We start from the raw sequence: 25,795 nt of genomic DNA, 5'->3' as shown, positions 1-25,795 counted from the left end.
TAACCGTATAACGAGATCGATAAGCCCATCTAAATCCCGCGGTTCCTCCTTAGCTACCAGCTGCTCCTTCAGGACCAACGACAGTCCGTTTATGAAGGCGGCGCGGAGCGCAACGTTATTCCAACCGGACCTCGCAGCCACGATGCGGAAGTTGACTGCATAAGCGGCTGCGCTCTCGCGTCCCTGTCTCATTGACAGCAGCACAGTTGAAGCGGTCTCTCCTCTGTTAGGGTGATAAAACACTGTTCTGAACTCCCCCACAAACCCAGTGTATGCTGATAACAACCGTGAGTTCTGTTCCCAGAGCGCCGTAGCCCAGGCGCGTGCCTTACCCCGAAGCAGTGCAATCACATAAGCTATTTTACTAGCATCTGACGCGTACATGACGGGACGTTGTGCAAAGACGAGCGAACACTGAGAAAGTCCGCGCATGTCTCCACACAACCTCCGTACGGCTCAGGAGGGCTTATGTATGCTTCAGGGGATGGTGGGAGGGGTTGTTGAACCACCACTGGAACGTTCATATCCTGCACAGGGTCGGCAGGAGGAGGAGCTGCAGCAGCGCCCTGAGCGCTCGCCGCCATCTGTGCGGAGAGAGCCTCCACCCTGCGGTTCAGGAGGATGTCTTGCTCGGTCATCTGATCCAACCGAGCCCTAAAGGCGGTGAGAATGTGCTACAGCTCACCAATCATGCCTCCTGCAGACGCTTGCGCTCCCTGCTCTCCCATTGGTCATTCAACAGCCAGGTGACGCCCCTCGGAGTCCATGACGCTGGCCGAGATATCCTGTTGTGAAAGTGTAGTGACACAGACCCACAACAGTGGGCGCAAATGAACGGCCAATAGATGAGCCAAAAGGTAACAATTTAATGTTGTGAAATGTGCACAACGAACATACAGACAATCTCAGAATATAATTACAGTCAATCCACAAAGGTGACGTGTGGGCAGGCTCGAGGATAGAAGACGTCTGTCCTGAGAAGAGCCGGAACCACACGATTTCCGCCGCCACAGAACCCGGCGAATACTGGAGCCGCCAAGTCCCGAATTCCCAGGTGATCACCGACCCCGACTGTTGGATCTGGTACTGCTGGCGAGAACAAAGACAGTGTGGGTGTGTGTACACCCAGTAACAACAGCGGTGGGAATGCCACCTCCACCTCTCACTCAATAACTGCAGAGTACTGTAGATTCCTCAGGGGAAAAGAGTGCCTTCAATGCTATCTCAGCTTTCACCGTCGGAGGTACCAGTACTCCTGCAAACACTCACAATATACAAATATTGCAATCACAAATGGCTGAGGATATTACCTCCAATGAAGTATGATATCTCGGCAACGAGGTGGAGATGACGTCTGGTCTTTATGGAGTGAGAGGACGTTGAGTAGATGGGTGACAGCTGTCAAGAGGTAATGAGTGACAGCTGTCACCCCCGGCTGTGTCCATGGCGGCAGCGCCCTCTCGTGCCTGAAGCCCGCACTTCAGGCAGGGCGCCCTCTGGTGGTGGGCCAGCAGTACCTCCTCTTCTGGCGGCCCACACACAACACTAATGTGGAGATCAAAGGACAACATAGGATCAAAAATTACTCCAAGGTTCCTCACCTTATCCATATGATGTATAACACACGAACCTAAGCTAAGTGCTAGCTGATCAAATTGATGCCGATACCTTGCTGGACCAAGAACCATAACTTCAGTCTTATCAGAATTTAAAAGTAGGAAGTTACTAGACATCCAACTTCTTACTGATACAAGGCAATCTTCCAAAGATTTTATGTGAATGAGATTACCAGCAGTTATTGGCATGTACAATTGAGTGTCATCAGCATAGCAATGAAAGGGACAGTACACAGTAAGAACGACTGGACAGTTATGACGTCAACCATGCAAGAGCAGTTCCAGTAATCCCAAAGTGATTCTCCAGCCTATTGAGTAAAATCTGATGATCCACAGTATCAAGCGCAGCACTAAGATCCAACAGCACTAAGACTGTAGTGGTATCTGAGTCCAACCTTTTTGGAAACGTTGCCACAAAACATTTTCAAAGTGTTTCAGAGACTCTAAACTATAATGTTTTCAAAACGTTTCCCCAAAATGTTTTACCAACCAAACCAAAATGTTTCTAAGATGTTTTCTAACATCAAATTGTTTCCTGGGATGTGCCACACCAACTTGCCCGTATATGCCACAAATGTCACTCTGAGCAACTGACCCTTCACCCCACACTGGACAGTTCCTGGCACTCGGCAGGGTGTGGTGACAAGTTTGAACATTGTCAAGTCTCTCTGCACTAAACTCATCTCCACATGGCAGCTTGTCAGCATCACATTACAGCTGAAACAAAAGGAACAGTTGGTCAGTAGAGCTGCAGACCACGTGTAACCACACCAGCCCAGGACCTCCACATCCAGCATGTTCACCTCCAAGATCGTCTGAGACCAGCCACTCGGACAGCTGCTGGAACAATCGGTTTGCATAACCAAAGAATTTCTGCACAAACTGTCAGAAACTGTCTCAGGGAAGCTCATCTGCATGCTCGTCGTCCTCATCGGGGTCTTGACCTGACTCCAGTTCGTCGTTGTAACCGATTTGAGTGGGCAAATGCTCACATTTGCTGCCGTTTGGCACGTTGGAGAGGTGTTCTCTTCACGGATGATGCGAAGGAGATGTGTTGCACTGCATGAGGCAAATGGTGGTCACACCAGATACTGACTGGTATCCCCCCCCCCAATAAAACAAAACTGCACCTTTCAGAGTGGCCTTTTATTGTGGGCAGTCTAAGGCACACCTGTGCACTAATCATGGTGTCTAATCAGCATCTTGGTATGGCACACCTGTGAGGTGGGATGGATTATCTCAGCAAAGGAGAAGTGCTCACTATCACAGATTTAGACTGGTTTGTGAACAATATTTGAGAGAAATGGTGATATTGTGTATGTGGAAAAAGTTTTAGATCTTTGAGTTCATCTCATACAAAATGGGAGCAAAACCAAAAGTGTTGCGTTTATATTTTTGTTGAGTGTAGTTCATGAGGCAACAGTGCCAACCATTTAGTGCTACCACGATCGTTGTTAGAACATGGAAGACCCCACTGAATTTTTGAGGTGATCCGGATCCAGATTCTGGATCAAAATTTTACTTTGTTAGGTTCTTTTATGTGGTGAGTGATCTCAAAAAGAATTGGACAGGAAACGGACTTTAAAGTTTAGATGATGTATTGAAAAAGTTCAAACACTGATACAGAGAGTCATCTGCAGCACTGGGGTCTCTGAACAGATCACATACAAACATCTAGAACAAAGAGCCCAGGGGTCTGTACTACGAAGTGGGGTTAACTTACTCAGATGTAACCCAGGGTCAACCTCTTAAACCGGGGTTGACAAAACCTGGTTTCCTCAAGTGGTGTTAATCGGTACTACGACGCTGAATAAGATGTTGATTTGTTGAACCTGTGTTACGAGTTTGTGCGCGTTCACATAAAAGGGGTGGGTTGCAGCACACGTCACCGTTTTTCAATGATGGCGCGGTCACCTTACTTTACCGGGGAAGAATGCACGATTATTATGCGGAGCTACGAGGAATTTAAATTAACGTTAAGGGGGAAATCGAACACATCGTCTGCCAATAAAGCAAGACAGGCTTGTTGGCAACGTATTGCTGATCGGGTAAATGCGTAATTGTTCTCCAAATCTGTTACAGATGATTAACCTGTGGAATGTCTGATATGTGTACAATAAATGCCCCTCTTCCATTAATTACGCCCAGATGCAACACGATTCAGAGGTGGGCATAGGCCTCCTAATAAATGTTAGGTTAATTTAATGTTTCCTAAATAGGCTACCTTGACTGTATGATTGCTATTCCTAATCCTGTCAATATTTCAGATGTAATAGCAGTGCCAAACGCACCTGGCAGCAGGTGAAGATGAAATATAAAAACATCATTCAGAACGGTAGGTTTATATTCATAGCTTGATAAGCCCCACTTCGCCTAATTAATGGACATGCATTAGACCTATTTTGATATTAGTAATTACCCGCGATTGCATAAAACCCTTCTTTGATTTGCATTGCGGATAAATGGCCAGGGAAAATGACAAATGCATCCAACAGTTTACATAGAGCAAGTACTACCTTGCGAATCATACGACATACAGTATTCTTGCTCAGATGTTCAGCATCACCGATGGAATACATAAATTGTCCACTGGCAAAACAGGCACAAGGCACATTATCTGCTCGATCGTCGGGGCATTGTTACACTGTAAAAAATGACTTGTTTTTACAGAAAAACGCTGGCAGCTGTGGTTACCAGGGAATTCCTGTAAAACATACAGCACAGTAGATAACATTACAGACATAATATGTATATGGATTTACAGTGAATGAACCACAGCAGGAATTACAGGAATTCCCCCGGTAACCACAGCTGCCAGTGTTTTCCTGTAAAAAGAACAGTCTTTTATTACAGTGGACGATGGATGATGTTACAGACGTCTGGCCCAATCAGCTGACAACAATAACGAATTCCCTCGGCTGAGTATCTATATCTTTCATAGACAATATCGTCCGGGTATGTCAGCGGCTTCCGGCGGTCTTCAAAAACCCTCGCCCTGCGAGGTGAGCCCCTCACAATTTGTGCTCCAATATCACACGGATCATCCAGGTAGTCTGGCATTGTCTTCGGAGTGATGCAGGTGGATGGACGGTACTTATAAAGGGTGTGGTTAAGCGAAAACCTCAAGCTAACCTAGAACATAACCTGCTCGGAGCAGGTTTGGCTCACAGCGTAAGTTGCCGTGGCAGCATGCCTCGATCAGAACCTATCCACCTTTCGTAGTACGGGTTAACCGGGAAGTTACTCCACACGTCATCAACTTACTCCCAAAGTTACCCTGATAAGCCAGTAACCCCGCTTCATAGTACAGGCCCCCGGTCCGGTCATGGTTAATGTGATGATTACTGTGAGGGATTAGGGCTGCGTGAATAGTAAAAATAAGCAAAAATAAGCTATCAATAGTGGTGCCCACCTGGTGGATTTCATAAGCCCCCCTTAAGACCGAGATCTGGCGACGGGACTGTTTTTACATAACAACCTTGAACGCAACGTGAGCAGACACCCGCTTATAATCGCCGACTTCACTTTGTAACCAATCACATAACCACTGATTCATGACAGGCTAAGGACCGCCCACATGGGGCAGGCTGAATGAACAAAAATTAGTAGTAGTACAGGCCCCAGATCTTCTCTCTATGCTAACCTTTGTTCCTCCAGCAGGCCCCATGTGGGTGGTCCTTAGCCTGTCATGAATCAGTGGTTATGTGATTGGTTACAAAGTGAAGTCGGTGATTATAAGCAGGTGTCTGCTCATGTTGTGTTTGTGTATATCAAGGCCAAACAATAAATCAGTGTTCCATCATGTTGTCCAAATAGATGCAAATACTTTGGTTTTATCAATTTGACAGCTATAAAAAGATCAAATAGTTATCAAAGAACAAATAGTTGTGCCAAATACAAGGACATTTTGTATGTCAGCCATTTTGTGATATGCATCATGGAACACTCTGACAAGTCCCCCTGTTGACGTGACCGAAGTCACTTCACTAAAGAAGAAGAAGAAAAGAAAAAGAGGACAGTCAGCTGCCATGCACATATGTGTCACCTGTTCACCTGTTTTGGTGCTCTTTTTTTTTGTCTCCTTCTCCTCTCCACCAGTCACACTCCAGTTAGATACGACCCTACGTACGGAATGATGCATCAGTAGAGGACGGAGAGCTTCATGAACACATGTACTGAGTTTTAACTCGTCACTTTCACAGTGAGACACAAAAATGTGATGATACTTGACAACTGGAACTTTTGGTTTTACTCATCATTACAATAAGCATAGTTTATGATGTTAAACCCAAAATAACGAACAACATAATTCCAGTTTTGTTTTTAACATTGTGTTCTCAGGGTGTGGACATGTCTGCTGCCAGCTGTCTGCTTTCTGAAGATCAGTTCTTGTGCTCCATCTGTTTGGATGTTTTCACCAATCCAGTTAGCACACCATGTGGACACAACTTCTGTAAAAAGTGCATCACTGAGTGCTGGGAAACCCGTGGTACTTGTCAGTGTCCCATTTGCAAAACAGTTTTTGACACAAGACCTGAGCTGAAGGTCAATATTTTCATCTCTGAGATGGTTGATCAGTTCAAACAGAAAGTCAGCAGCAGTTCAGAGCAACGATCGGCTGAACCAGGAGAAGTTCTCTGTGACGTCTGTCCTGAAGCCAAACAGAAGGCCCTGAAGTCCTGCCTGGTGTGTCTGATGTCCTACTGTGAGACTCACCTGGACCCTCATCTGACAAAGTCAGGCCTGAAAAGACATCAGCTGATCGACCCTGTGGAGAACCTGGAAGGTAGAATGTGTGAAAAACACGACAAACTGCTGGAGCTGTTCTGTAAGAACGAGCAGACACTCATCTGCATGCTCTGTATCATTAAAGACCACAAGACACATGATGTTGTTCCTCTGAAAGACGAATATGATGAAAAGAAGGCTGAGCTGTGGAAGACAGAAGCTGAAATTCAGGAGATGATCCAGAAGAGACGACTGAAGATTCAGGAGATCAAACAGTCAGTTGAGCTCAGCCAGAAAAATGCAGACAAAGAAAAATCAGCTGGTGTTCAGATCTTCACTGCTCTGATGGAGTCTGTTCAGAGAGGTCTGAACGAGCTCCTTGACGCCATCGAGGAGAAGCAGATGATGACAGAGGACCAGGCTGAAGGCTTCATCACAGAGCTGGAACATGAAATCTCTGAGCTGCAGAAGAGGAGCTCTGAGGTGGAGCAGCTCTCACAGTCTGAAGACCACCTCCACCTCCTCCAAGGCTTCCAGTCCCTGAGCCCTGCTCCACCCACCAGGGACTGGACTGAGGTCAGAGTCCATCCACCGTCATATGAGGGGAGTGTGGTGAGAGCTGTGAGTCAGCTGGAGGAGACCATCAGAAAAGACATGAAGAAAGTGAGTGAAGCTGAACTGAAGAGGGTCCAGCAGTATGCAGTGGATGTGACTCTGGATCCCGATACAGCACATCCTTACCTCATCCTGTCTGATGATGGAAAACAAGTAAAAGATAGTGATGTACAGAAGAATCTCCCAGACAACCCAGAGAGATATTCAACTTCTGTTTGTGTTTTAGCAAAGCAGAGTTTCTCTGAAGGAAGATTTTATTTCGAGGTTCAGGTTAAAGAGAAGACTAAGTGGACTTTAGGAGTGGCCAGAGAGTCCGTCAACAGGAAAGGACACATCACATTAACACCTCAGGATGGTTACTGGACAATAAGGTTGAGAAATGAAAATGAGTATGTAGCTCTTTCTGGTCCTCCAGTCCGTCTCTCTGTGAGGTCTCAGCCTGAGAAGGTCGGGGTGTTTGTGGATTATGAGGAGGGTCTGATCTCCTTTTATGATGTTGATGCTGCAGATCTTCTTTACTCCTTTACAGGCTGCTCCTTCACTCAGAAAATCTACCCATTTTTTAGTCCTCATCAAAATGATGGTGGTAAAAACTCCGCCCCTCTGATCATCTGTCCTGTCAATCACACAATGAATTAAACATTTAATTTTGTGTTCTAAAAAACACATCATTGAATGCAAAACTATATTTTTACTGTCAATGTGCTGTGTGTACTCACTTTATGAATCATATATTTTTGTCTGTTTTATTATTGTTTTTGTTATTAGAACTAAAATGAAAGTGAAAGTTGGTGAGTTTTGCATAAGAGCCGGAGCAAAACTCTAAAGAGGTTTTCAGCATCACATTACAGCAGAAACAAAAGGAACAGTTGGTGAGTTTCACAGAAGAGCTGCAGTCGACTTTTGTCTTCACGAGGTTTAATTCTCCAGGTTTTACTCAACAACTCAGCAGAGTCTCTGTCAAACACAAACACTGGTGAGTACAGACGAGAACACAGTTAGGTCCAAATATATTGGAACTTTGATTGTTGTTTTAGTTGTGTGTCTCAGCGTGGTTAGAGATCAGATGACAGTCTGGACAACAACAAAAGAACCAAAAAGCAGAAAGGAATCACAATAGCAGAATAACAAAAGAAAACTGCAATTTATTTTCACCTCGCGTGTTTTCTATCTGTCACTATGTGACAGTAAAAGCTGCTATTGATCATAACTATTAAAAAGGGAAAACTAAAATATTATCATGTTAAAGTCTCTTTATTTAGGGGAAGCCGGGGCACAGTGGATCAGAAATGTTGTTTTGTGGCAGCATAAACACATTATGCATAGGTTTAGGTCATTCTATTGTGGATTTACTAAAGCAAGTTACTGTTTATAAGGCTGTTATTTATGTCTCCTCAAGTGTAATTTACAGGTGTTTAAAACCCATTTTAAAATTTTTGATTTACTGTGCCCTGGACCAGCACGGTGGCTTAGTGGTTAGCACTGTTGCTTGCCTCACAGCGATAAGGTTGTGGGTTCAATTCCCGCCTGTGGCCTTTCTGTGTGGAGTTTGCATGTTCTCCCCGTGTTTGTGTGGGTTTCCTCCAGGTGCTCCGGTTTCCTCCCACATCCAAAGACATGCGGGTTCGGTGGATTGGAATCTTTAAATTGCCCATAGGTGTCCGAGTGGGTTAATTGTGTTTGTTTGTCTGTTTGTGGCCCTGCGACAGACTAGTGTCCTGTCCTGGGTGTTCCCTGCCTCGCGTTCTATGACTGCTGGGATAGGCTCCAGCGCCCCGTGACCCTTGACTGGACTAAGAGGTTGAAGATGTGTGTGTGTGTGTGTGTGTGTGTGTGTGTGTGTGTGTGTGTGTGTGTGTGTGTGTGTGTGTGTGTGTGTGTGTGTGTGTGTGTGTGTGTGTGTGCGCGCGCGTGCCCCAGACACTAATTCACGGGTCACAGTGAATCAACTTAGAATATCATGAAAAAACACATGATTATCAAGATTTCTTCAAAATTATTAAATATATGCTGATTCATATACAAACTATAATCCAGCAAACCAGCTATGTAATGTGTAAGTGTCTTATATAGTGATATAAGACCTTTAGAAACTATTATAAATACAACTGTCATCATTTCTATTCAAATGTGAAAATAGTTGTTTATATACACAAATTATAGAAATAATCCATGGAAAAATAAATGTATAAGCTTCAACAAGTAATATTTGTCATTCACTTGATACTGGGGCTTAGTAAATCACTTTCAAGACCGATTCACTGTGCACCCGGTGCATGTGACACACATGAGTCATGTTATCATATACCTGATTGTCTGAAGAAGACATAACACATGCTCATCAGTTGGACGGGGTTGTCTTCTAACTAATAATTTTTTGAGCCACCTTTCCTCTGTTGTGAGACATAAATACAAAGACACTGACATCCACAAAATTTACTTTTGACAGGAAAAACTGACTTCACTTGCCACTTCGTTTTACCCTTAATGTATCCAAAAACAATATAAGGGGGATGTCTTTATGCATAAAAATATGGCATAACTGCTGCAAATATATATGTAGTTTTGCAGATATAGCTACTGATTTCCCGTGCCCCGGTTTCCGTGAAAATATTCTTTGTAACATTGTCTTTCACATAAATGATGTCAGCAGCTCTTTGTCTTGCACTTCTTGGATTAACCTTTTCTTTCCTCAGCATGGATGCCCTTGTTCTTTTATCCTGCAGGAGTTCTTATTTTTCTTCACCAGTTTTTGACTATGACTTTTTCATTTGTTCCCTTTGCTTTGCCAGTTCTTCATTTTCTTCAGCTGGTAATATTTTCTTCCTTTTACTGCTCTGCAAACTTTCGTTTGATTTTCCTATTAATGTACCATGTGTTTCCTTGTCATCTTGAAAGTTTAAATTAAGTAAAAGATTTCTTTTTTAGTACATATACATCCATAAATAATGAAGGGAGCATTTCAGATTGGCAGAAAAATAATTTTGATTACTTTGGGATACAATATGTAAAAACTGGACACATTTTATATTGAAACACTCTTTAAAAACTAAGTGTATGATTTTACGCTCTAAACACACCGTAAGAGACACCCCAAAGTTAAACCTGTCTCTGCATAATCAATTATTAAAACAAGTGACTGAGATAAAATTGTGAGGGGTGACTTTGGATCAAACACCTATACATATACACAACACATATTAATAATATTGTGACCAAAATGAGCAGAAACATCTTTTTAATTTGATGCAATGCTCAATTTATGTCAACAGCAACAAGGAAATTAGTTTTACAGTCTTAATGTTGTGTCACTTAGACTGTCGTTCTGTTGTGTGGTCAAAGTCTGCTCTCAAAAACCTGAACAAACTCCAGATAGGACAGAATCGAGCAGCAAGACTCACTCTCGCTTGTCCTTTTCAAACCAGTGTTAATGTCCTACATCACAGACTGTCATGGATAACAGTGAGGGAGAGACTGGCCTGTTCTTCTGTGGTTTCTTTCCATAAAATTGGACCACACACAAACCCTTTAGCCTGTTCTCTAAACTTCAACTCACCTGAAACAGGCATGTGTTTAACACAAGACAAGCTTCTAAAACTAGTTTTGTTTTGCCTCTGCCAAAAACTAAGCAAAAACTCTGCACTGAGCTGCGTAGAGCTGCATAAATCAATGTTACGCCACAATGCGCAACTCTATGTTTGCTCTGGTGTGAAAGGGGCTTAAGGTCACAACAGAATGTTTTAGGACCATGTTTCCCAGATGTTTTGTAACAGTCCTTTTGTTTCGTATCAGGGCAGAGAAAAAAATCTAAGTCATGAAGTAATATTTAAAAATTATTCATTTCTATATATTTGTGCATATTGTCACTGGCATCTAGAACAGAATAATATTTGTACAGAAATACAGCTTCTGCTGATTGGTTATCTGCATCCTGATTGGCTGGCCACATCAGCCACACCAATGTCAATTTTAAAGCGTCACTGCAAAGCTCTCTCTCTTGTCTTGAAAGAAATTGCAAGTTCTGAAAGGTAAGTTTGAAAGATATTTGTGTATTTAGGTAGAATAAGGTCCCGAGATCATAAGTACTGATACCGAGCATCACAAGGTGGCGAGGATGTTGACAGACAGGCGTGAGTGAGTTCGTAGTCCAGCCGACTCAGAAAGCACACTTTCGTCACGGCAAACAGGGAGTTAAAACAAAAAGTACACAAGAACCATCGCGTTTCCAAAATTCTCCATTTGCTCATTGAGAGCGGGGCATGGGGGGGCTTCACTCTTTTTCACAAAGAAAAATTAAAAGTTTTCACTGGAACTGTTTAGAAGCTACAAACTGTTTACAAGCCTCAGTCTAACAGGAAAGTGTGTAAAAAGTTTTTCTAATTGCAATTTAATACGTTATACATGTTGTCAGTGTCACATACATCATCAGGAGAATCAAGATCTTTTGTTGTGTAAACATCCCTTTTTTAATGAAATCATCAACCCCTGAAGAAAATCATTAAAATAATAATGTTCAATTGAATCTTCGATTTTTTACAGTATTTCAATCAAACAACTTCAGTATTTTTCCAGAGACGAAAACGCTGCTTGGTCAAAGGCTTTGCCTTCATTATACGAGTATTAGTTATATGGTGAAGATGTGTGATTAGTACAAATTATGGAAAAATGTTGGAGGGACTGGGAGGAGAATTTGAATTTGGAGCCATGTGAACTGTAATCTGAGACTAAATGAATCCCCAACAGTTTGGTTTGTGGACAGCCTGGGCATCACGAGGGGCTGGTTCAGTCTTTTTCAGAGGCTTAATGAACAAAAACACAAAACCCAAGCTGTGATTGGCTGGCTGACAGCCACATGGCCAAAACAGACCAATCACAGTACATTTAACAAATTGAAAGCAACATTTTCCAAACGTTGCCACAAAACATTTTCCAAAACATTTTTAAACTGTTTCAGAGAGTTTACACTTCAATGTTTTCAAAATGTTTCCCCAAAATGGTTTCAACCAACCAAAATGTTTCTAAGATGTTTTCTAACATCAAATTGTTTCCTGGGATGTGCCACACCAACTTGCCCGTATCTGCCACAAACCTCACTCCGAGCAACTGACCCTTCACCTCACACCAGACAGTTCCTGGCACTCAGCAGGGTGTGGTGACGAGTTTGAACATGTTCAAATCTCTCTGCACTAAACTCATCTCCACATGGCAGCTTGTCAGCGTCACATTACAGCTGAAACAAAAGTAACAGTTGGTCAGAAGAGCTGCAGTTGACTTTAGTTTGTCTTTATAAGTTTGAATTAACCAGATTTTCCAACCAGACCTCACGGCAAATTCATGCTGCATCACAAAAATTGATTTAATCTATTAGTTTATGATACCATCATGAAGTGTGTTACACTTTCATGACGGCATCACAAAATTATGACGTCTGCGAAGACATAACAAAATCATCTGGTGTTTATTTATTTATTTATTTGTCTGCCTGTTCGCAGGATTACTTCAAAACTGCTGCACGGATGTTGACGAAATTTAGGCCATGGAAGACACCATTAAATATTGGAGGTGATCTGGATCAGGATTCTGGATCAACAGTTCACATAATATACTCGTAGTCTTTGAAGGATTACATCAAAACTATTTTACAGATTTTCACCAAATTTACACCATAGGTAGATATTGAGGCTTGCAAGACTCCACTGAATTTTGGAGGTGATGTGGATCCAGATTGGTGGAAGTAAGAAATATCTGATTTTTTTTTTATTCATTTAAAAGAAAAGCAGAAATGAGTACATTACAAGACACTGAATGAAAAGGAGCAGAGAGAAGAACAAGTCTTATATTTTCTGCCCCTTTTTACAATACAGTTTTTCAATTTTAAGCATCATTATTCAACATTATTTAACAGATTACATTTTTTTGATTTTGTCACATACCACTGACTTATTTCATAATTTTAGCCATTATTTAAAAGATTACATTTTTAACAGGTTACATTTTAGACTTAAAACATTTTAGACATTATTAACAGATTACATTTTAGACTTTGTCACAAACCACTGACTTATTTCATCATTTCATACTTAATACATCTAGTTTAATACGTTTTTTAAATAATTTAATAAGGGACCTTGATTCTTTGATTTCTTTGTTGAGACTGTTCCATAATTTTACACCATTCACTGCAATACTCCATTCCTTTACTTTGGTTCTGAATCTTGTTTTTTTTTTTTAAAGACTTCTATTCCTTTCAAATTATAACTACTTACTCTTTTTTAAACATATTTTGAATGTTTATTGGTAAGGTATTTTTATTAGCTTAGTGCATTGTAATATTTTCAAATCAACTAAATCATGAACTCTAAGTACCTTATACTTAATGAATAATGGATTAGATGGATCTCTAAAATGACTATTGCTGATCATTTTTAAAGCTCTTTTCTGCAGAATAAATAATGGTTGTGTATAAGTTTTACATGTTGATCCCCAGATTTCTACACAGTAAGTTAAATATGGGACAATCAATGAATTGCACAATGTTAATAAACCATAACTATTCAACAAAAATTTTACTTTATGCAAAACAGCAATGGCTTTTGCTATTTTTCCTTTTGTGTAATTTATGTGTGACTTCCATGTAAGATCTTCATCAACCATGACTCCTAGAAATTTTGTTTCTTTTACCCTTTGTATGTCCATTCCATCTATTTTTAATGATACATCATTTTTTCCACTCTGTCATTAAACAATATGAAATTTGTCTTATTAATATTTAGTGACAATCTGTTTATATCAAACCAATGTTTAACTTTTTCCAACTCTGTATTTATCACTTGTACTACTTCCTGTATATCGGATCCAGAGTAAAATAATGTTGTATCATCAGCAAATAATATGCTGCCAAGTACTTTAGATACATTCACAAAGTCATTGATATACAAAATGAACAGTTTGGGTCCAAGTACCGACCCTTGTGGTACTCCATAAATAATGTTACACAATTCTGATTTAGTATTATTTATCTGAACAAACTGTTTTCTATTTTCTAAGTAGCTTTTTACCCACTGATGCAATACCTCTAATTCCATATTGTTGTAATTTGTGAAGCAATCTTGAGTGGTCGATAACATCAAAAGCTTTTTTCAGGTCGATAAAAATACTTTAAAAATAATCCTTATTATCTATTGTTGTTGCTATTTTCTCTGTTAATTCCATAATTACCATAGCTGTCGAATGTTTTGTTCTGAATCCGTACTGAGCATTATTTAAAATATGATGTTTCTCAATGAATTTGTCCAACCTTGTCACAAAAACTTTTCCATAATTTTAGAAAACTGTGGAAGCAATGACACTGCCCTGTAAATTGAAAAATTGTGTTTGTCTCCATTTTTATGTAAAGGGACTACCTTGGCAATTTTCATTTCGTCTGGGAAAATTCCTGTTGACAGAGACAGATTACAAATGTAAGTGAATGGCTCAATAACAGTTTCTATTATACTTTTTACAGTCATCATGTCTAAATCTTCATAGTCAGTTGATCTTTTGCTTACACAGTTTTTTTTACAATATTTCTTATTTTATCTTTTTCCACATTGTAAAGGAAAATACTATTGACTGTATTTACAAGTGTATTTAATTTATCTTCTACTATTAGTTTATTTCCCACCAGACTTGATCCCACATTTGAAAAATAATCATTAAACTCATTTGCAACTTCTTTTATGTCATATATCTCTTTATTTTCTTTGACAAAGTAATTTGGGAAAAGTTGATTTCGCTCCATCACGTTTACTCACACTGTTTATAATTCCCCATGTTGCCTTTATATTATCTTTACTCTTATTTAATTGTTCATTATAATAATCTTTTTTTTAAATTTCCTAATTATTGTCAATAGTTTATATATATATATATATATATATATATATTTTTTTTTTTTTTTTTTTTTTTTTTTGTATCTGTGTTCTGTTTCCTTTGTTTGCATTTTTAAGAAGCACCTATATAAATATTTTTTCTTTACACAAGCATTTTTATTCCCTTTTCAGCCATGGTTTACTTACTCTTTTCTTACTAATTTTTATTAATTTACAGTTTTTAATTATATGATTTAATCAGTATTTTCATAAATGAATTATATGCTACGTTAACGTCGCCGACATAAACTTCTTCCCAATTTTGATTTTTAAGGTCATAATTTAGAGCCTCTAAGGCTTTTCTTATCTCTTTTAAAATTTACAACAGTTTTTTTTTCTTGTACCAATTTTTGTATTTAAATATTGAAAAAACTGGTAAATGATCACTAAGATCTGTCATCAAGATCCCATTCTTAATCATTTCATCTGTTCTATTTGTGAATATATTGTCAATTACAGTTGCACTTTGCGATGTAATTCTGGTTGGTTTTGTTATCAAGGGGAATAAACCCAAACTATACATTGAATTCACAAAATCACTTGTTCTTTGGCAACTGGAGCTTTCTATATTAATGTTAAAGTCTCCACACATAAAAAGCATTTTGTTTTTGATTTGATGGAATAATTCTATTTTATCTGTAAATTTCACAATGCAAGAGTATGGTGCTCTGTATACACAGCTGATTAGAATATTCTTAGATGTTTCATGTACAATTTCCACTGTTACAATTTCTATGACATCATCTATAATTGTCATTTCATCTACAATTGTACATGTCAGATCTGTTTTTGTGTACAAAGCAATGCCTCCGCCTTTTTATTCTCTTCTGTTTACAAAATACAGCTCATATCCCTCCATTTGAACATCAGCCATGAGGTCATCTTTAAGCCAAGATTCTGTGATTGCAATAATGCTGAATCTATTTTAAACTAATTTAAATAATTTTTTATTTTTGAAATTTTACAATACAAGCTTCGGCTGTTTATATGTATAAGTGACAGGGTATCTTCTGTAATTTTTTCACTATTTAGCTGTTCTTCCATACAATATTCACAACCAATTGTTTTAAGTCAAATATACTTTCATCAATGTTGGTGTCTATGTCATATATTTTATCATCTGTTTCCATGTTTGATATGATTTTTGTTGGTCAAATTACCAACTGGCATCATACTTGTCTATTCAGGTCTGCATTTTGTAAGGTCATCCATGTTTTTGATTTGTATACCATTTGTTCCTTCTTTCACTCTAATCCACACCCTACAGTTCCAGACCCATGTAGCACAATGTGTTTCTGTTTTTTTAGTAGTCTTTCTTCCTAGCAATATCTGCATTTTTTTCGTTAAATGCTCATTTATATAGACACTTGTTCCTTTCAGATTCTTTGCTGTCTTAATAATTCATTTTTGTATTTTCTGCTTGTAAATCGTATATAATGGTAGATGGTTTATTTTACTATCTTTGGATGGAATAGTATGACAGTTTGATATAGTGTCTTGATGGATGACAATACCTTTTTGATATAAAAAATTTGTGACTTGTTCCAATGTTTGAAGTTCTTCAGGTGGTGCATGCTCCCCATTGGCTCTTGCTTTGTGATGGTGTCACAAATTTGGGGTGACATGGTGGGGCTGTTCCCCTGTCCAGTGGCGGCTGGCCCATAGGGGGCGCTCGGGTGCTGCCCTCCTAGATGTGGAGGGAAAAAGTCATAATATATATATTTTTAAAAAGTATTATCACTGTCAGTTTTACTTAATAGTATGTGCTTACATGTAATATGAACGATTAAAAACACTTCCTCCAACTACTCTCATCAACAGTGCATTTCCACTGACAGAAGCAGGAAAACGTACATCCTCGTCTTGGGCGGTCATTCAAGCGCCCTTGAAGTGCAGCGAAATAACCAATCGTTTGTAGTTGCTAGGGAAAATTAATAAATATTTGGCAAAATCAACATTGCCAAAATTAATGGCTTTGGGGCGCCGGAATTTTAGCCCTTGCTATAAAAAATGCGGAACGTTAGATTACAGTCAGTGATACACGTGATGCTGCAGCTGCTGCTGTCAGTCAGTCGGCAGGAGAGATGATGGTGACGACGATGTGTTGGGTTATATTTATTTATTTTTATTCTGTCTCCGTGTGTTTTGCTGGAGTAAGTTGAAGAACTCTTGGACTCCTGCTCGTTATGTCTTCCAATGTTTAAAACGGGACAAAACTAATTAAATCAATGACACCAAAGTTTCGCGGGGGGATTGTTTTGAAGGCGCATAGGGAGGTGGGCACATCAGATCTTTCTTGTGGTTTAATGACAATTGCCGTCCCGGTTGAGGAGAGACGTTTGTCTGACTCGTTATAAACCGTCTCTCAGGCTTCATTCACACTATCAGCGCGCACACGTCACGGAGGCTGCTGATCTGCGTGGATGGAAAGGAGCGCATCCCGGTGCATCCACCTCTTCAGGTGAGCTGACGAGCTGCTCGGATTTATTCCAGAATGTTGCTCCTGGTGTGGAAACGAGGATGAAAATTTAAGATATAACGAATGAGTGATGTTTCTTGTTTGTTTTTGGGGGGTCAAAGCTGTGATCTTTATTGGGACAGCAGACCAGTTTTAATGGTAATAGGGGAGGCCAGGGCTGTTTGTAACAGTGTTCAAAGCTGCAGCCATGCTGGTATTTTGATTTCACTACACGTTATGAGGATCAGTCCAGAAGTGAAAATTCTTTGGAGTATTCCACTGTCTAAAACAAATTATTTGCTCAGTTTAAAACAAAACAAGACCCTAAAAAAGCAATTTGCATGTTTTTTAAAGAAATTTAACTCAGCCACTGAGTACACACGACACTTATAGTAGACAAACCAAGTTTAGCAACGCATTTAATTAAGTGGTTTGGTATACTTAATTTGCGTTGTCCTCTACACTGTTAATTTTAACCAATTAATTTAAAGGTTTTGGTGTTATTAGTTAGTCAGTTATTTAATTTAAGTTTTTCAAGCTTCTTTAGTTTGCCTCCATTCCACTCAGTAATGTTCATGCAAATATTACCTTAATTTTCTCTCTCTCACACACAAACACACACTCTCTCTCACACACACACACATGAACACTTTCTCTCTCTCACTCTGTCACACTCTCTCTCACACACACACACACACACACACACACATTAGATGGAGAAAAGTGAGTTTCTCTTTCTGTGTTTCTGAAATTCTTTCTTAAACACACTTTTAAATGGTCCTTAAAATGTCAGTTTGAGTTCAGACAGTGAGCTGACCTTTGACCTTGACAAAATTGTTGTTGGCTTTGATCCACCTGCACAGCTGTGGTAAGAGGCGGAGCAACACGACAAAGGCAGATTTTCAGCGTCACATTTCGGTCGGCACTGTTTAACCACTTTGTAAATCTGAGCTGGAAATTCTGCAAACATCCACATTATATATTAAAGTATTTTCAACAACAGGATATTCGGGAGGGGTCGGGGGGAAGTAAGTATTTGAAAAAAAAAATCTGTCTCATATATATTTGAGGAAATAAAAGCCCATGAAAGTTGTGCATCAGACTTACAGGGTTGTTAAATTGTGCCGATGTCACATTTGACCTGAAATGAAAGTGACGGTGAGTTTCACATAAGAGGCGGAGCAAACTGCAAAGACAGGTTTTGGTGACAGTTGGTGAGTTTTGACTTTTGTTTGTCTTTATGAGGTTTAATTCTCCAGGTTTTACTCAACAACTCAGCAGAGTCTCTGTCAAACACAAACACTGTTGAGTACAGACGAGAACACAGTTAGGTCCAAATATATTGGAACTTTGATTGTTGTTTTAGTTGTGTCTCAGCGTGGTTAGAGATCAGACTGTTATGGACGACAACAAAAGAACCAAAATGTAGAAATGAATCAAGCAGAATAACAAAAGAAATTGTTTTCAGCCAGCGTGTTTTCTATCTGTCACTATGTGACAGTAAAGCTGCTATTCATAACTATAGCGCCCTGAGCGCGCCGCCATCTGGGTGCGAGAGAGCCTCCACCCTGCGTTCAGGAGGATGTCTTGCTCGGTCATCTGATCCAACCGAGCCCTAAAGGCGGTGAGAATGTGCTACAGCTCACCAATCATGCCTCCTGCAGACGCTTGCGCTCCCTGCTCTCCCATTGGTCATTCAACAGCCAGGTGACGCCCCGGAGTCCATGACGCTGGCCGAGATATCCTGTTGTGAAAGTGTAGTGACACAGACCCACAACAGTGGGCGCAAATGAACGGCCAATAGATGAGCCAAAAGGTAACAATTTAATGTTGTGAAATGTGCACAACGAACATACAGACAATCTCAGAATATAATTACAGTCAATCCACAAAGGTGACGTGTGGCAGGCTCGAGGATAGAAGACGTCTGTCCTGAGAAGAGCCGGAACCACACGATTTCCGCCGCCACAGAACCCGGCGAATACTGGAGCCGCCAAGTCCCGAATTCCCAGGTGATCACCGACCCCGACTGTTGGATCTGGTACTGCTGGCGAGAACAAAGACAGTGTGGGTGTGTGTACACCCAGTAACAACAGCGGTGGGAATGCCACCTCCACCTCTCACTAACTGCAGAGTACTGTAGATTCCTCAGGGGAAAAGAGTGCCTTCAATGCTATCTCAGCTTTCACCGTCGGAGGTACCAGTACTCCTGCAAACACTCACAATATACAAATATTGCAATCACAAATGGCTGAGGATATTACCTCAATGAAGTATGATATCTCGGCAACGAGGTGGAGATGACGTCTGGTCTTTTGGAGTGAGAGGACGTTGAGTAGATGGGTGACAGCTGTCAAGAGGTAATGAGTGACAGCTGTCACCCCCCTGTGTCCATGGCGGCAGCGCCCTCTCGTGCCTGAAGCCCGCACTTCAGGCAGGCGCCCTCTGGTGGTGGGCCAGCAGTACCTCCTCTTCTGGCGGCCCACACACAACACTAATGTGGAGATCAAAGGACAACATAGGATCAAAAATTACTCCAAGGTTCCTCACCTTATCCATATGATGTATAACACACGAACCTAAGCTAAGTGCTAGCTGATCAAATTGATGCCGATACCTTGCTGGACCAAGAACCATAACTTCAGTCTTATCAGAATTTAAAAGTAGGAAGTTACTAGACATCCAACTTCTTACTGATACAAGGCAATCTTCCAAAGATTTTATGTGAATGAGATTACCAGCAGTTATTGGCATGTACAATTGAGTGTCATCAGCATAGCAATGAAAGGGACAGTACACAGTAAGAACGACTGGACAGTTATGACGTCAACCATGCAAGAGCAGTTCCAGTAATCCCAAAGTGATTCTCCAGCCTATTGAGTAAAATCTGATGATCCACAGTATCAAGCGCAGCACTAAGATCCAACAGCACTAAGACTGTAGTGGTATCTGAGTCCAACCTTTTTGGAAACGTTGCCACAAAACATTTTCAAAGTGTTTCAGAGACTCTAAACTATAATGTTTTCAAACGTTTCCCCAAAATGTTTTACCAACCAAACCAAAATGTTTCTAAGATGTTTTCTAACATCAAATTGTTTCCTGGGATGTGCCACCCAACTTGCCCGTATATGCCACAAATGTCACTCTGAGCAACTGACCCTTCACCCCACACTGGACAGTTCCTGGCACTCGGCAGGGTGTGGTGACAAGTTTGAACATTGTCAAGTCTCTCTGCACTAAACTCATCTCCACATGGCAGCTTGTCAGCATCACATTACAGCTGAAACAAAAGGAACAGTTGGTCAGTAGAGCTGCAGACCACGTGTAACCACACCAGCCCAGGACCTCCACATCCAGCATGTTCACCTCCAAGATCGTCTGAGACCATCCACTCGGACAGCTGCTGGAACAATCGTTTTGCATAACCAAAGAATTTCTGCACAAACTGTCCCAGAAACTGTCTCAGGGAAGCTCATCTGCATGCTCGTCGTCCTCATCGGGGTCTTGACCTGACTCCAGTTCGTCGTTGTAACCGATTGGAGTGGGCAAATGCTCAACATTTGCTGCCGTTTGGCACGTTGGAGAGGTGTTTCTCTTCACGGATGATGCGAAGGAGATGTGTTGCACTGCATGAGGCAAATGGTGGTCACACCAGATACTGACTGGTTATCCCCCCCCCCAATAAAACAAAACTGCACCTTTCAGAGTGGCCTTTTATTGTGGGCAGTCTAGGCACACCTGTGCACTAATCATGGTGTCTAATCAGCATCTTTGGTAGGGCACCACCTGTGAGGGTGGGATGGATTATCTCAGCAAAGGAGAAGTGCTCACTATCACAGATTTAGACTGGTTTGTGAACAATATTTGAGAGAAATGGTGATATTGTGTATGTGGAAAAAGTTTTAGATCTTTGAGTTCATCTCATACAAAATGGGAGCAAAACCAAAAGTGTTGCGTTTATATTTTTGTTGAGTGTAGTTCATGAGGCAACAGTGCAACCATTTAGTGCTACCACGATCGTGGTTAGAACATGGAAGACCCCACTGAATTTTTGAGGTGATCCGGATCCAGATTCTGGATCAAAATTTTACTTTGTTAGGTTCTTTTATGTGGTGAGTGATCTCAAAAAGAATTGGACAGGAAACTGACTTTAAAGTTAGATGATGTATTGAAAAAGTTCAAACACTGATACAGAGAGTCATCTGCAGCACTGGGGTCTCTGAACAGATCACATACAAACATCTAGAACAAAGAGCCCAGGGGTCTGTACTACGAGTGGGGTTAACTTACTCAGATGTAACCCAGGGTCAACCTCTTAAACCGGGGTTGACAAAACCTGGTTTCCTCAAGTGGTGTTAATCGGTACTACGACGCTGAATAAGATGTTGATTTGTTGAACCTGTGTTACGAGTTTGTGCGCGTTCACATAAAAGGGGTGGGTTGCAGCACACGTCACCGTTTTTCAATGATGGCGCGGTCACCTTACTTTACCGGGAAGAATGCACGATTATTATGCGGAGCTACGAGGAAGTTAAATTAACGTTAAGGGGAAATCGAACACATCGTCTGCCAATAAAGCAAGACAGGCTTGTTGGCAACGTATTGCTGATCGGGTAAATGCGTAATTGTTCTCCAAATCTGTTACAGATGATTAACCTGTGGAATGTCTGATATGTGTACAATAAATGCCCCTCTTCCATTAATTACGCCCAGATGCACACGATTCAGAGGTGGGCATAGGCCTCCTAATAAATGTTAGGTTAATTTAATGTTTCCTAAATAGGCTACCTTGACTGTATGATTGCTATTCCTAATCCTGTCATATTTCAGATGTAATAGCAGTGCCAAACGCACCTGGCAGCAGGTGAAGATGAAATATAAAAACATCATTCAGAACGGTAGGTTTATATTCATAGCTTGATAAGCCCCACTTCGCCTAATTAATGGACATGCATTAGACCTATTTTGATATTAGTAATTACCCGCGATGCATAAAACCCTTCTTTGATTTGCATTGCGGATAAATGGCCAGGGAAAATGACAAATGCATCCAACAGTTTACATAGAGCAAGTACTACCTTGCGAATCATACGACATACAGTATTCTTGCTCAGATGTTCAGCATCACCGATGGAATACATAAATTGTCCACTGGCAAAACAGGCACAAGGCACATTATCTGCTCGATCGTCGGGGCATTGTTACACTGTAAAAAATGACTTGTTTTTACAGAAAACGCTGGCAGCTGTGGTTACCAGGGAATTCCTGTAAAACATACAGCACAGTAGATAACATTACAGACATAATATGTATATGGATTTACAGTGAATGAACCACAGCAGGAATTACAGGAATTCCCCCGGTAACCACAGCTGCCAGTGTTTTCCTGTAAAAAGAACAGTCTTTTATTACAGTGGACGATGGATGATGTTACAGACGTCTGGCCCAATCAGCTGACAACAATAACGAATTCCCTCGGCTGAGTATCTATATCTTTCATAGACAATATCGTCCGGGTATGTCAGCGGCTTCCGGCGGTCTTCAAAACCCTCGCCCTGCGAGGTGAGCCCCTCACAATTTGTGCTCCAATATCACACCGGATCATCCAGGTAGTCTGGCATTGTCTTCGGAGTGATGCAGGTGGATGGACGGTACTTATAAAGGGTGTGGTTAAGCGAAAACCTCAAGCTAACCTAGAACATAACCTGCTCGGAGCAGGTTTGGCTCACAGCGTAAGTTGCCGTGGCAGCATGCCTCGATCAGAACCTATCCACCTTTCGTAGTACGGGTTAACCGGGAAGTTACTCCACACGTCATCAACTTACTCCCAAAGTTACCCTGATAAGCCAGTAACCCCAGCTTCATAGTACAGGCCCCCGGTCCGGTCATGGTTAATGTGATGATTACTGTGAGGGATTAGGGCTGCGTGAATAGTAAAAATAAGCAAAAATAAGCTATCAATAGTGGTGCCCACCTGGTGGATTTCATAAGCCCCCCTTAAGACCGAGATCTGGCGACGGGACTGTTTTTACATAACAACCTTGAACGCAACGTGAGCAGACACCCGCTTATAATCGCCGACTTCACTTTGTAACCAATCACATAACCACTGATTCATGACAGGCTAAGGACCGCCCACATGGGGCAGGGCTGAATGAACAAAAATTAGTAGTAGTACAGGCCCCAGATCTTCTCTCTATGCTAACCTTTGTTCCTCCAGCAGGCCCATGTGGGTGGTCCTTAGCCTGTCATGAATCAGTGGTTATGTGATTGGGTTACAAAGTGAAGTCGGTGATTATAAGCAGGTGTCTGCTCATGTTGTGTTGGTGTATATCAAGGCCAAACAATAAATCAGTGTTCCATCATGTTGTCCAAATAGATGCAAATACTTTGGTTTTATCAATTTGACAGCTATAAAAAGATCAAATAGTTATCAAAGAACAAATAGTTGTGCCAAAATACAAGGACATTTTGTATGTCAGCCATTTTGTGATATGCATCATGGAACACTCTGACAAGTCCCCCTGTTGACGTGACCGAAGTCACTTCACTAAAGAAGAAGAAGAAAGAAAAAGAGGACAGTCAGCTGCCATGCACATATGTGTCACCTGTTCACCTGTTTTGGTGCTCTTTTTTTTGTCTCCTTCTCCTCTCCACCAGTCACACTCCAGTTAGATACGACCCTACGTACGGAATGATGCATCAGTAGAGGACGGAGAGCTTCATGAACACATGTACTGAGTTTTAACTCGTCACTTTCACAGTGAGACACAAAAATGTGATGATACTTGACAACTGGAACTTTTGGTTTTACTCATCATTACAATAAGCATAGTTTATGATGTTAAACCCAAAATAACGAACAACATAATTCCAGTTTTGTTTTTAACATTGTGTTCTCAGGGTGTGGACATGTCTGCTGCCAGCTGTCTGCTTTCTGAAGATCAGTTCTTGTGCTCCATCTGTTTGGATGTTTCACCAATCCAGTAGCACACCATGTGGACACAACTTCTGTAAAAAGTGCATCACTGAGTGCTGGGAAACCCGTGGTACTTGTCAGTGTCCATTTGCAAAACAGTTTTTGACACAAGACCCTGAGCTGAAGGTCAATATTTTCATCTCTGAGATGGTTGATCAGTTCAAACAGAAAGTCAGCAGCAGTTCAGAGCAACGATCGGCTGAACCAGGAGAAGTTCTCTGTGACGTCTGTCCTGAAGCCAAACAGAAGGCCCTGAAGTCCTGCCTGGTGTGGTCTGATGTCCTACTGTGAGACTCACCTGGACCCTCATCTGACAAAGTCAGGCCTGAAAAGACATCAGCTGATCGACCCTGTGGAGAACCTGGAAGGTAGAATGTGTGAAAAACACGACAAACTGCTGGAGCTGTTCTGTAAGAACGAGCAGACACTCATCTGCATGCTCTGTATCATTAAAGACCACAAGACACATGATGTTGTTCCTCTGAAAGACGAATATGATGAAAAGAAGGCTGAGCTGTGGAAGACAGAAGCTGAAATTCAGGAGATGATCCAGAAGAGACGACTGAAGATTCAGGAGATCAAACAGTCAGTTGAGCTCAGCCAGAAAAAATGCAGACAAAGAAAAATCAGCTGGTGTTCAGATCTTCACTGCTCTGATGGAGTCTGTTCAGAGAGGTCTGAACGAGCTCCTTGACGCCATCGAGGAGAAGCAGATGATGACAGAGGACCAGGCTGAAGGCTTCATCACAGAGCTGGAACATGAAATCTCTGAGCTGCAGAAGAGGAGCTCTGAGGTGGAGCAGCTCTCACAGTCTGAAGACCACCTCCACCTCCTCCAAGGCTCCAGTCCCTGAGCCCTGCTCCACCCACCAGGGACTGGACTGAGGTCAGAGTCCATCCCCCGTCATATGAGGGGAGTGTGGTGAGAGCTGTGAGTCAGCTGGAGGAGACCATCAGAAAAGACATGAAGAAAGTGAGTGAAGCTGAACTGAAGAGGGTCCAGCAGTATGCAGTGGATGTTACTCTGGATCCTGATACAGCACATCCTTACCTCATCCTGTCTGATGATGGAAAACAAGTAAAAGATAGTGATGTACAGAAGAATCTCCCAGACAACCCAGAGAGATATTCAACTTCTGTTTGTGTTTTAGCAAAGCAGAGTTTCTCTGAAGGAAGATTTTATTTCGAGGTTCAGGTTAAAGAGAAGACTAAGTGGACTTTAGGAGTGGCCAGAGAGTCCGTCAACAGGAAAGGACACATCACATTAACACCTCAGGATGGTTACTGGACAATAAGGTTGAGAAATAAAAATGAGTATGTAGCTCTTTCTGGTCCTCCAGTCCGTCTCTCTGTGAGGTCTCAGCCTGAGAAGGTCGGGGTGTTTGTGGATTATGAGGAGGGTCTGATCTCCTTTTATGATGTTGATGCTGCAGATCTTCTTTACTCCTTTACAGGCTGCTCCTTCACTCAGAAAATCTACCCATTTTTT

General features: G+C 41.3%; 2 protein-coding genes across 5 annotated transcripts in view; both read left to right on the top strand.

Moving 5' to 3' along the window:
- LOC117529700 (zinc finger protein RFP-like) overlaps positions 1 to 14,397 on the top strand; it is a 32,358-nt gene extending 17,961 nt beyond the window's left edge. The window contains exons 1-3 of one of the 4 annotated variants that reach the window (XM_034192550.1): positions 5,373 to 5,817; positions 5,958 to 7,610; positions 8,068 to 8,092. In XM_034192550.1, coding sequence (XP_034048441.1) covers positions 5,967 to 7,598 — 1,632 coding nt within the window. In that variant the 5' untranslated portion in view covers positions 5,373 to 5,817; positions 5,958 to 5,966 and the 3' untranslated portion in view covers positions 7,599 to 7,610; positions 8,068 to 8,092. Of the gene's footprint in view, positions 1 to 5,372; positions 5,818 to 5,957; positions 7,936 to 8,067; positions 8,093 to 9,857; positions 9,868 to 14,355 lie in introns of those variants that run through there. The other 3 variants (XR_004566078.1, XM_034192548.1, XM_034192547.1) reach the window with 3 other exon arrangements.
- A 10,186-nt stretch (positions 14,398 to 24,583) lies between these two features.
- LOC117530082 (tripartite motif-containing protein 29-like) lies at positions 24,584 to 25,000 on the top strand. The gene has a single exon (XM_034193017.1). It carries the CDS (start codon positions 24,584 to 24,586, stop codon positions 24,998 to 25,000), a length of 417 nt encoding a protein of 138 aa, XP_034048908.1.
- The last annotated feature ends 795 nt before the right edge of the window (positions 25,001 to 25,795 follow it).

Source organism: Thalassophryne amazonica, chromosome 17 (assembly GCF_902500255.1).
Source record: "Thalassophryne amazonica chromosome 17, fThaAma1.1, whole genome shotgun sequence".
NCBI classification, from domain to species: Eukaryota; Metazoa; Chordata; class Actinopteri; order Batrachoidiformes; family Batrachoididae; genus Thalassophryne; species Thalassophryne amazonica.
Note: the sequence above shows the minus strand (reverse complement) of the source record. Positions and strands in the feature narration are given on the sequence as shown.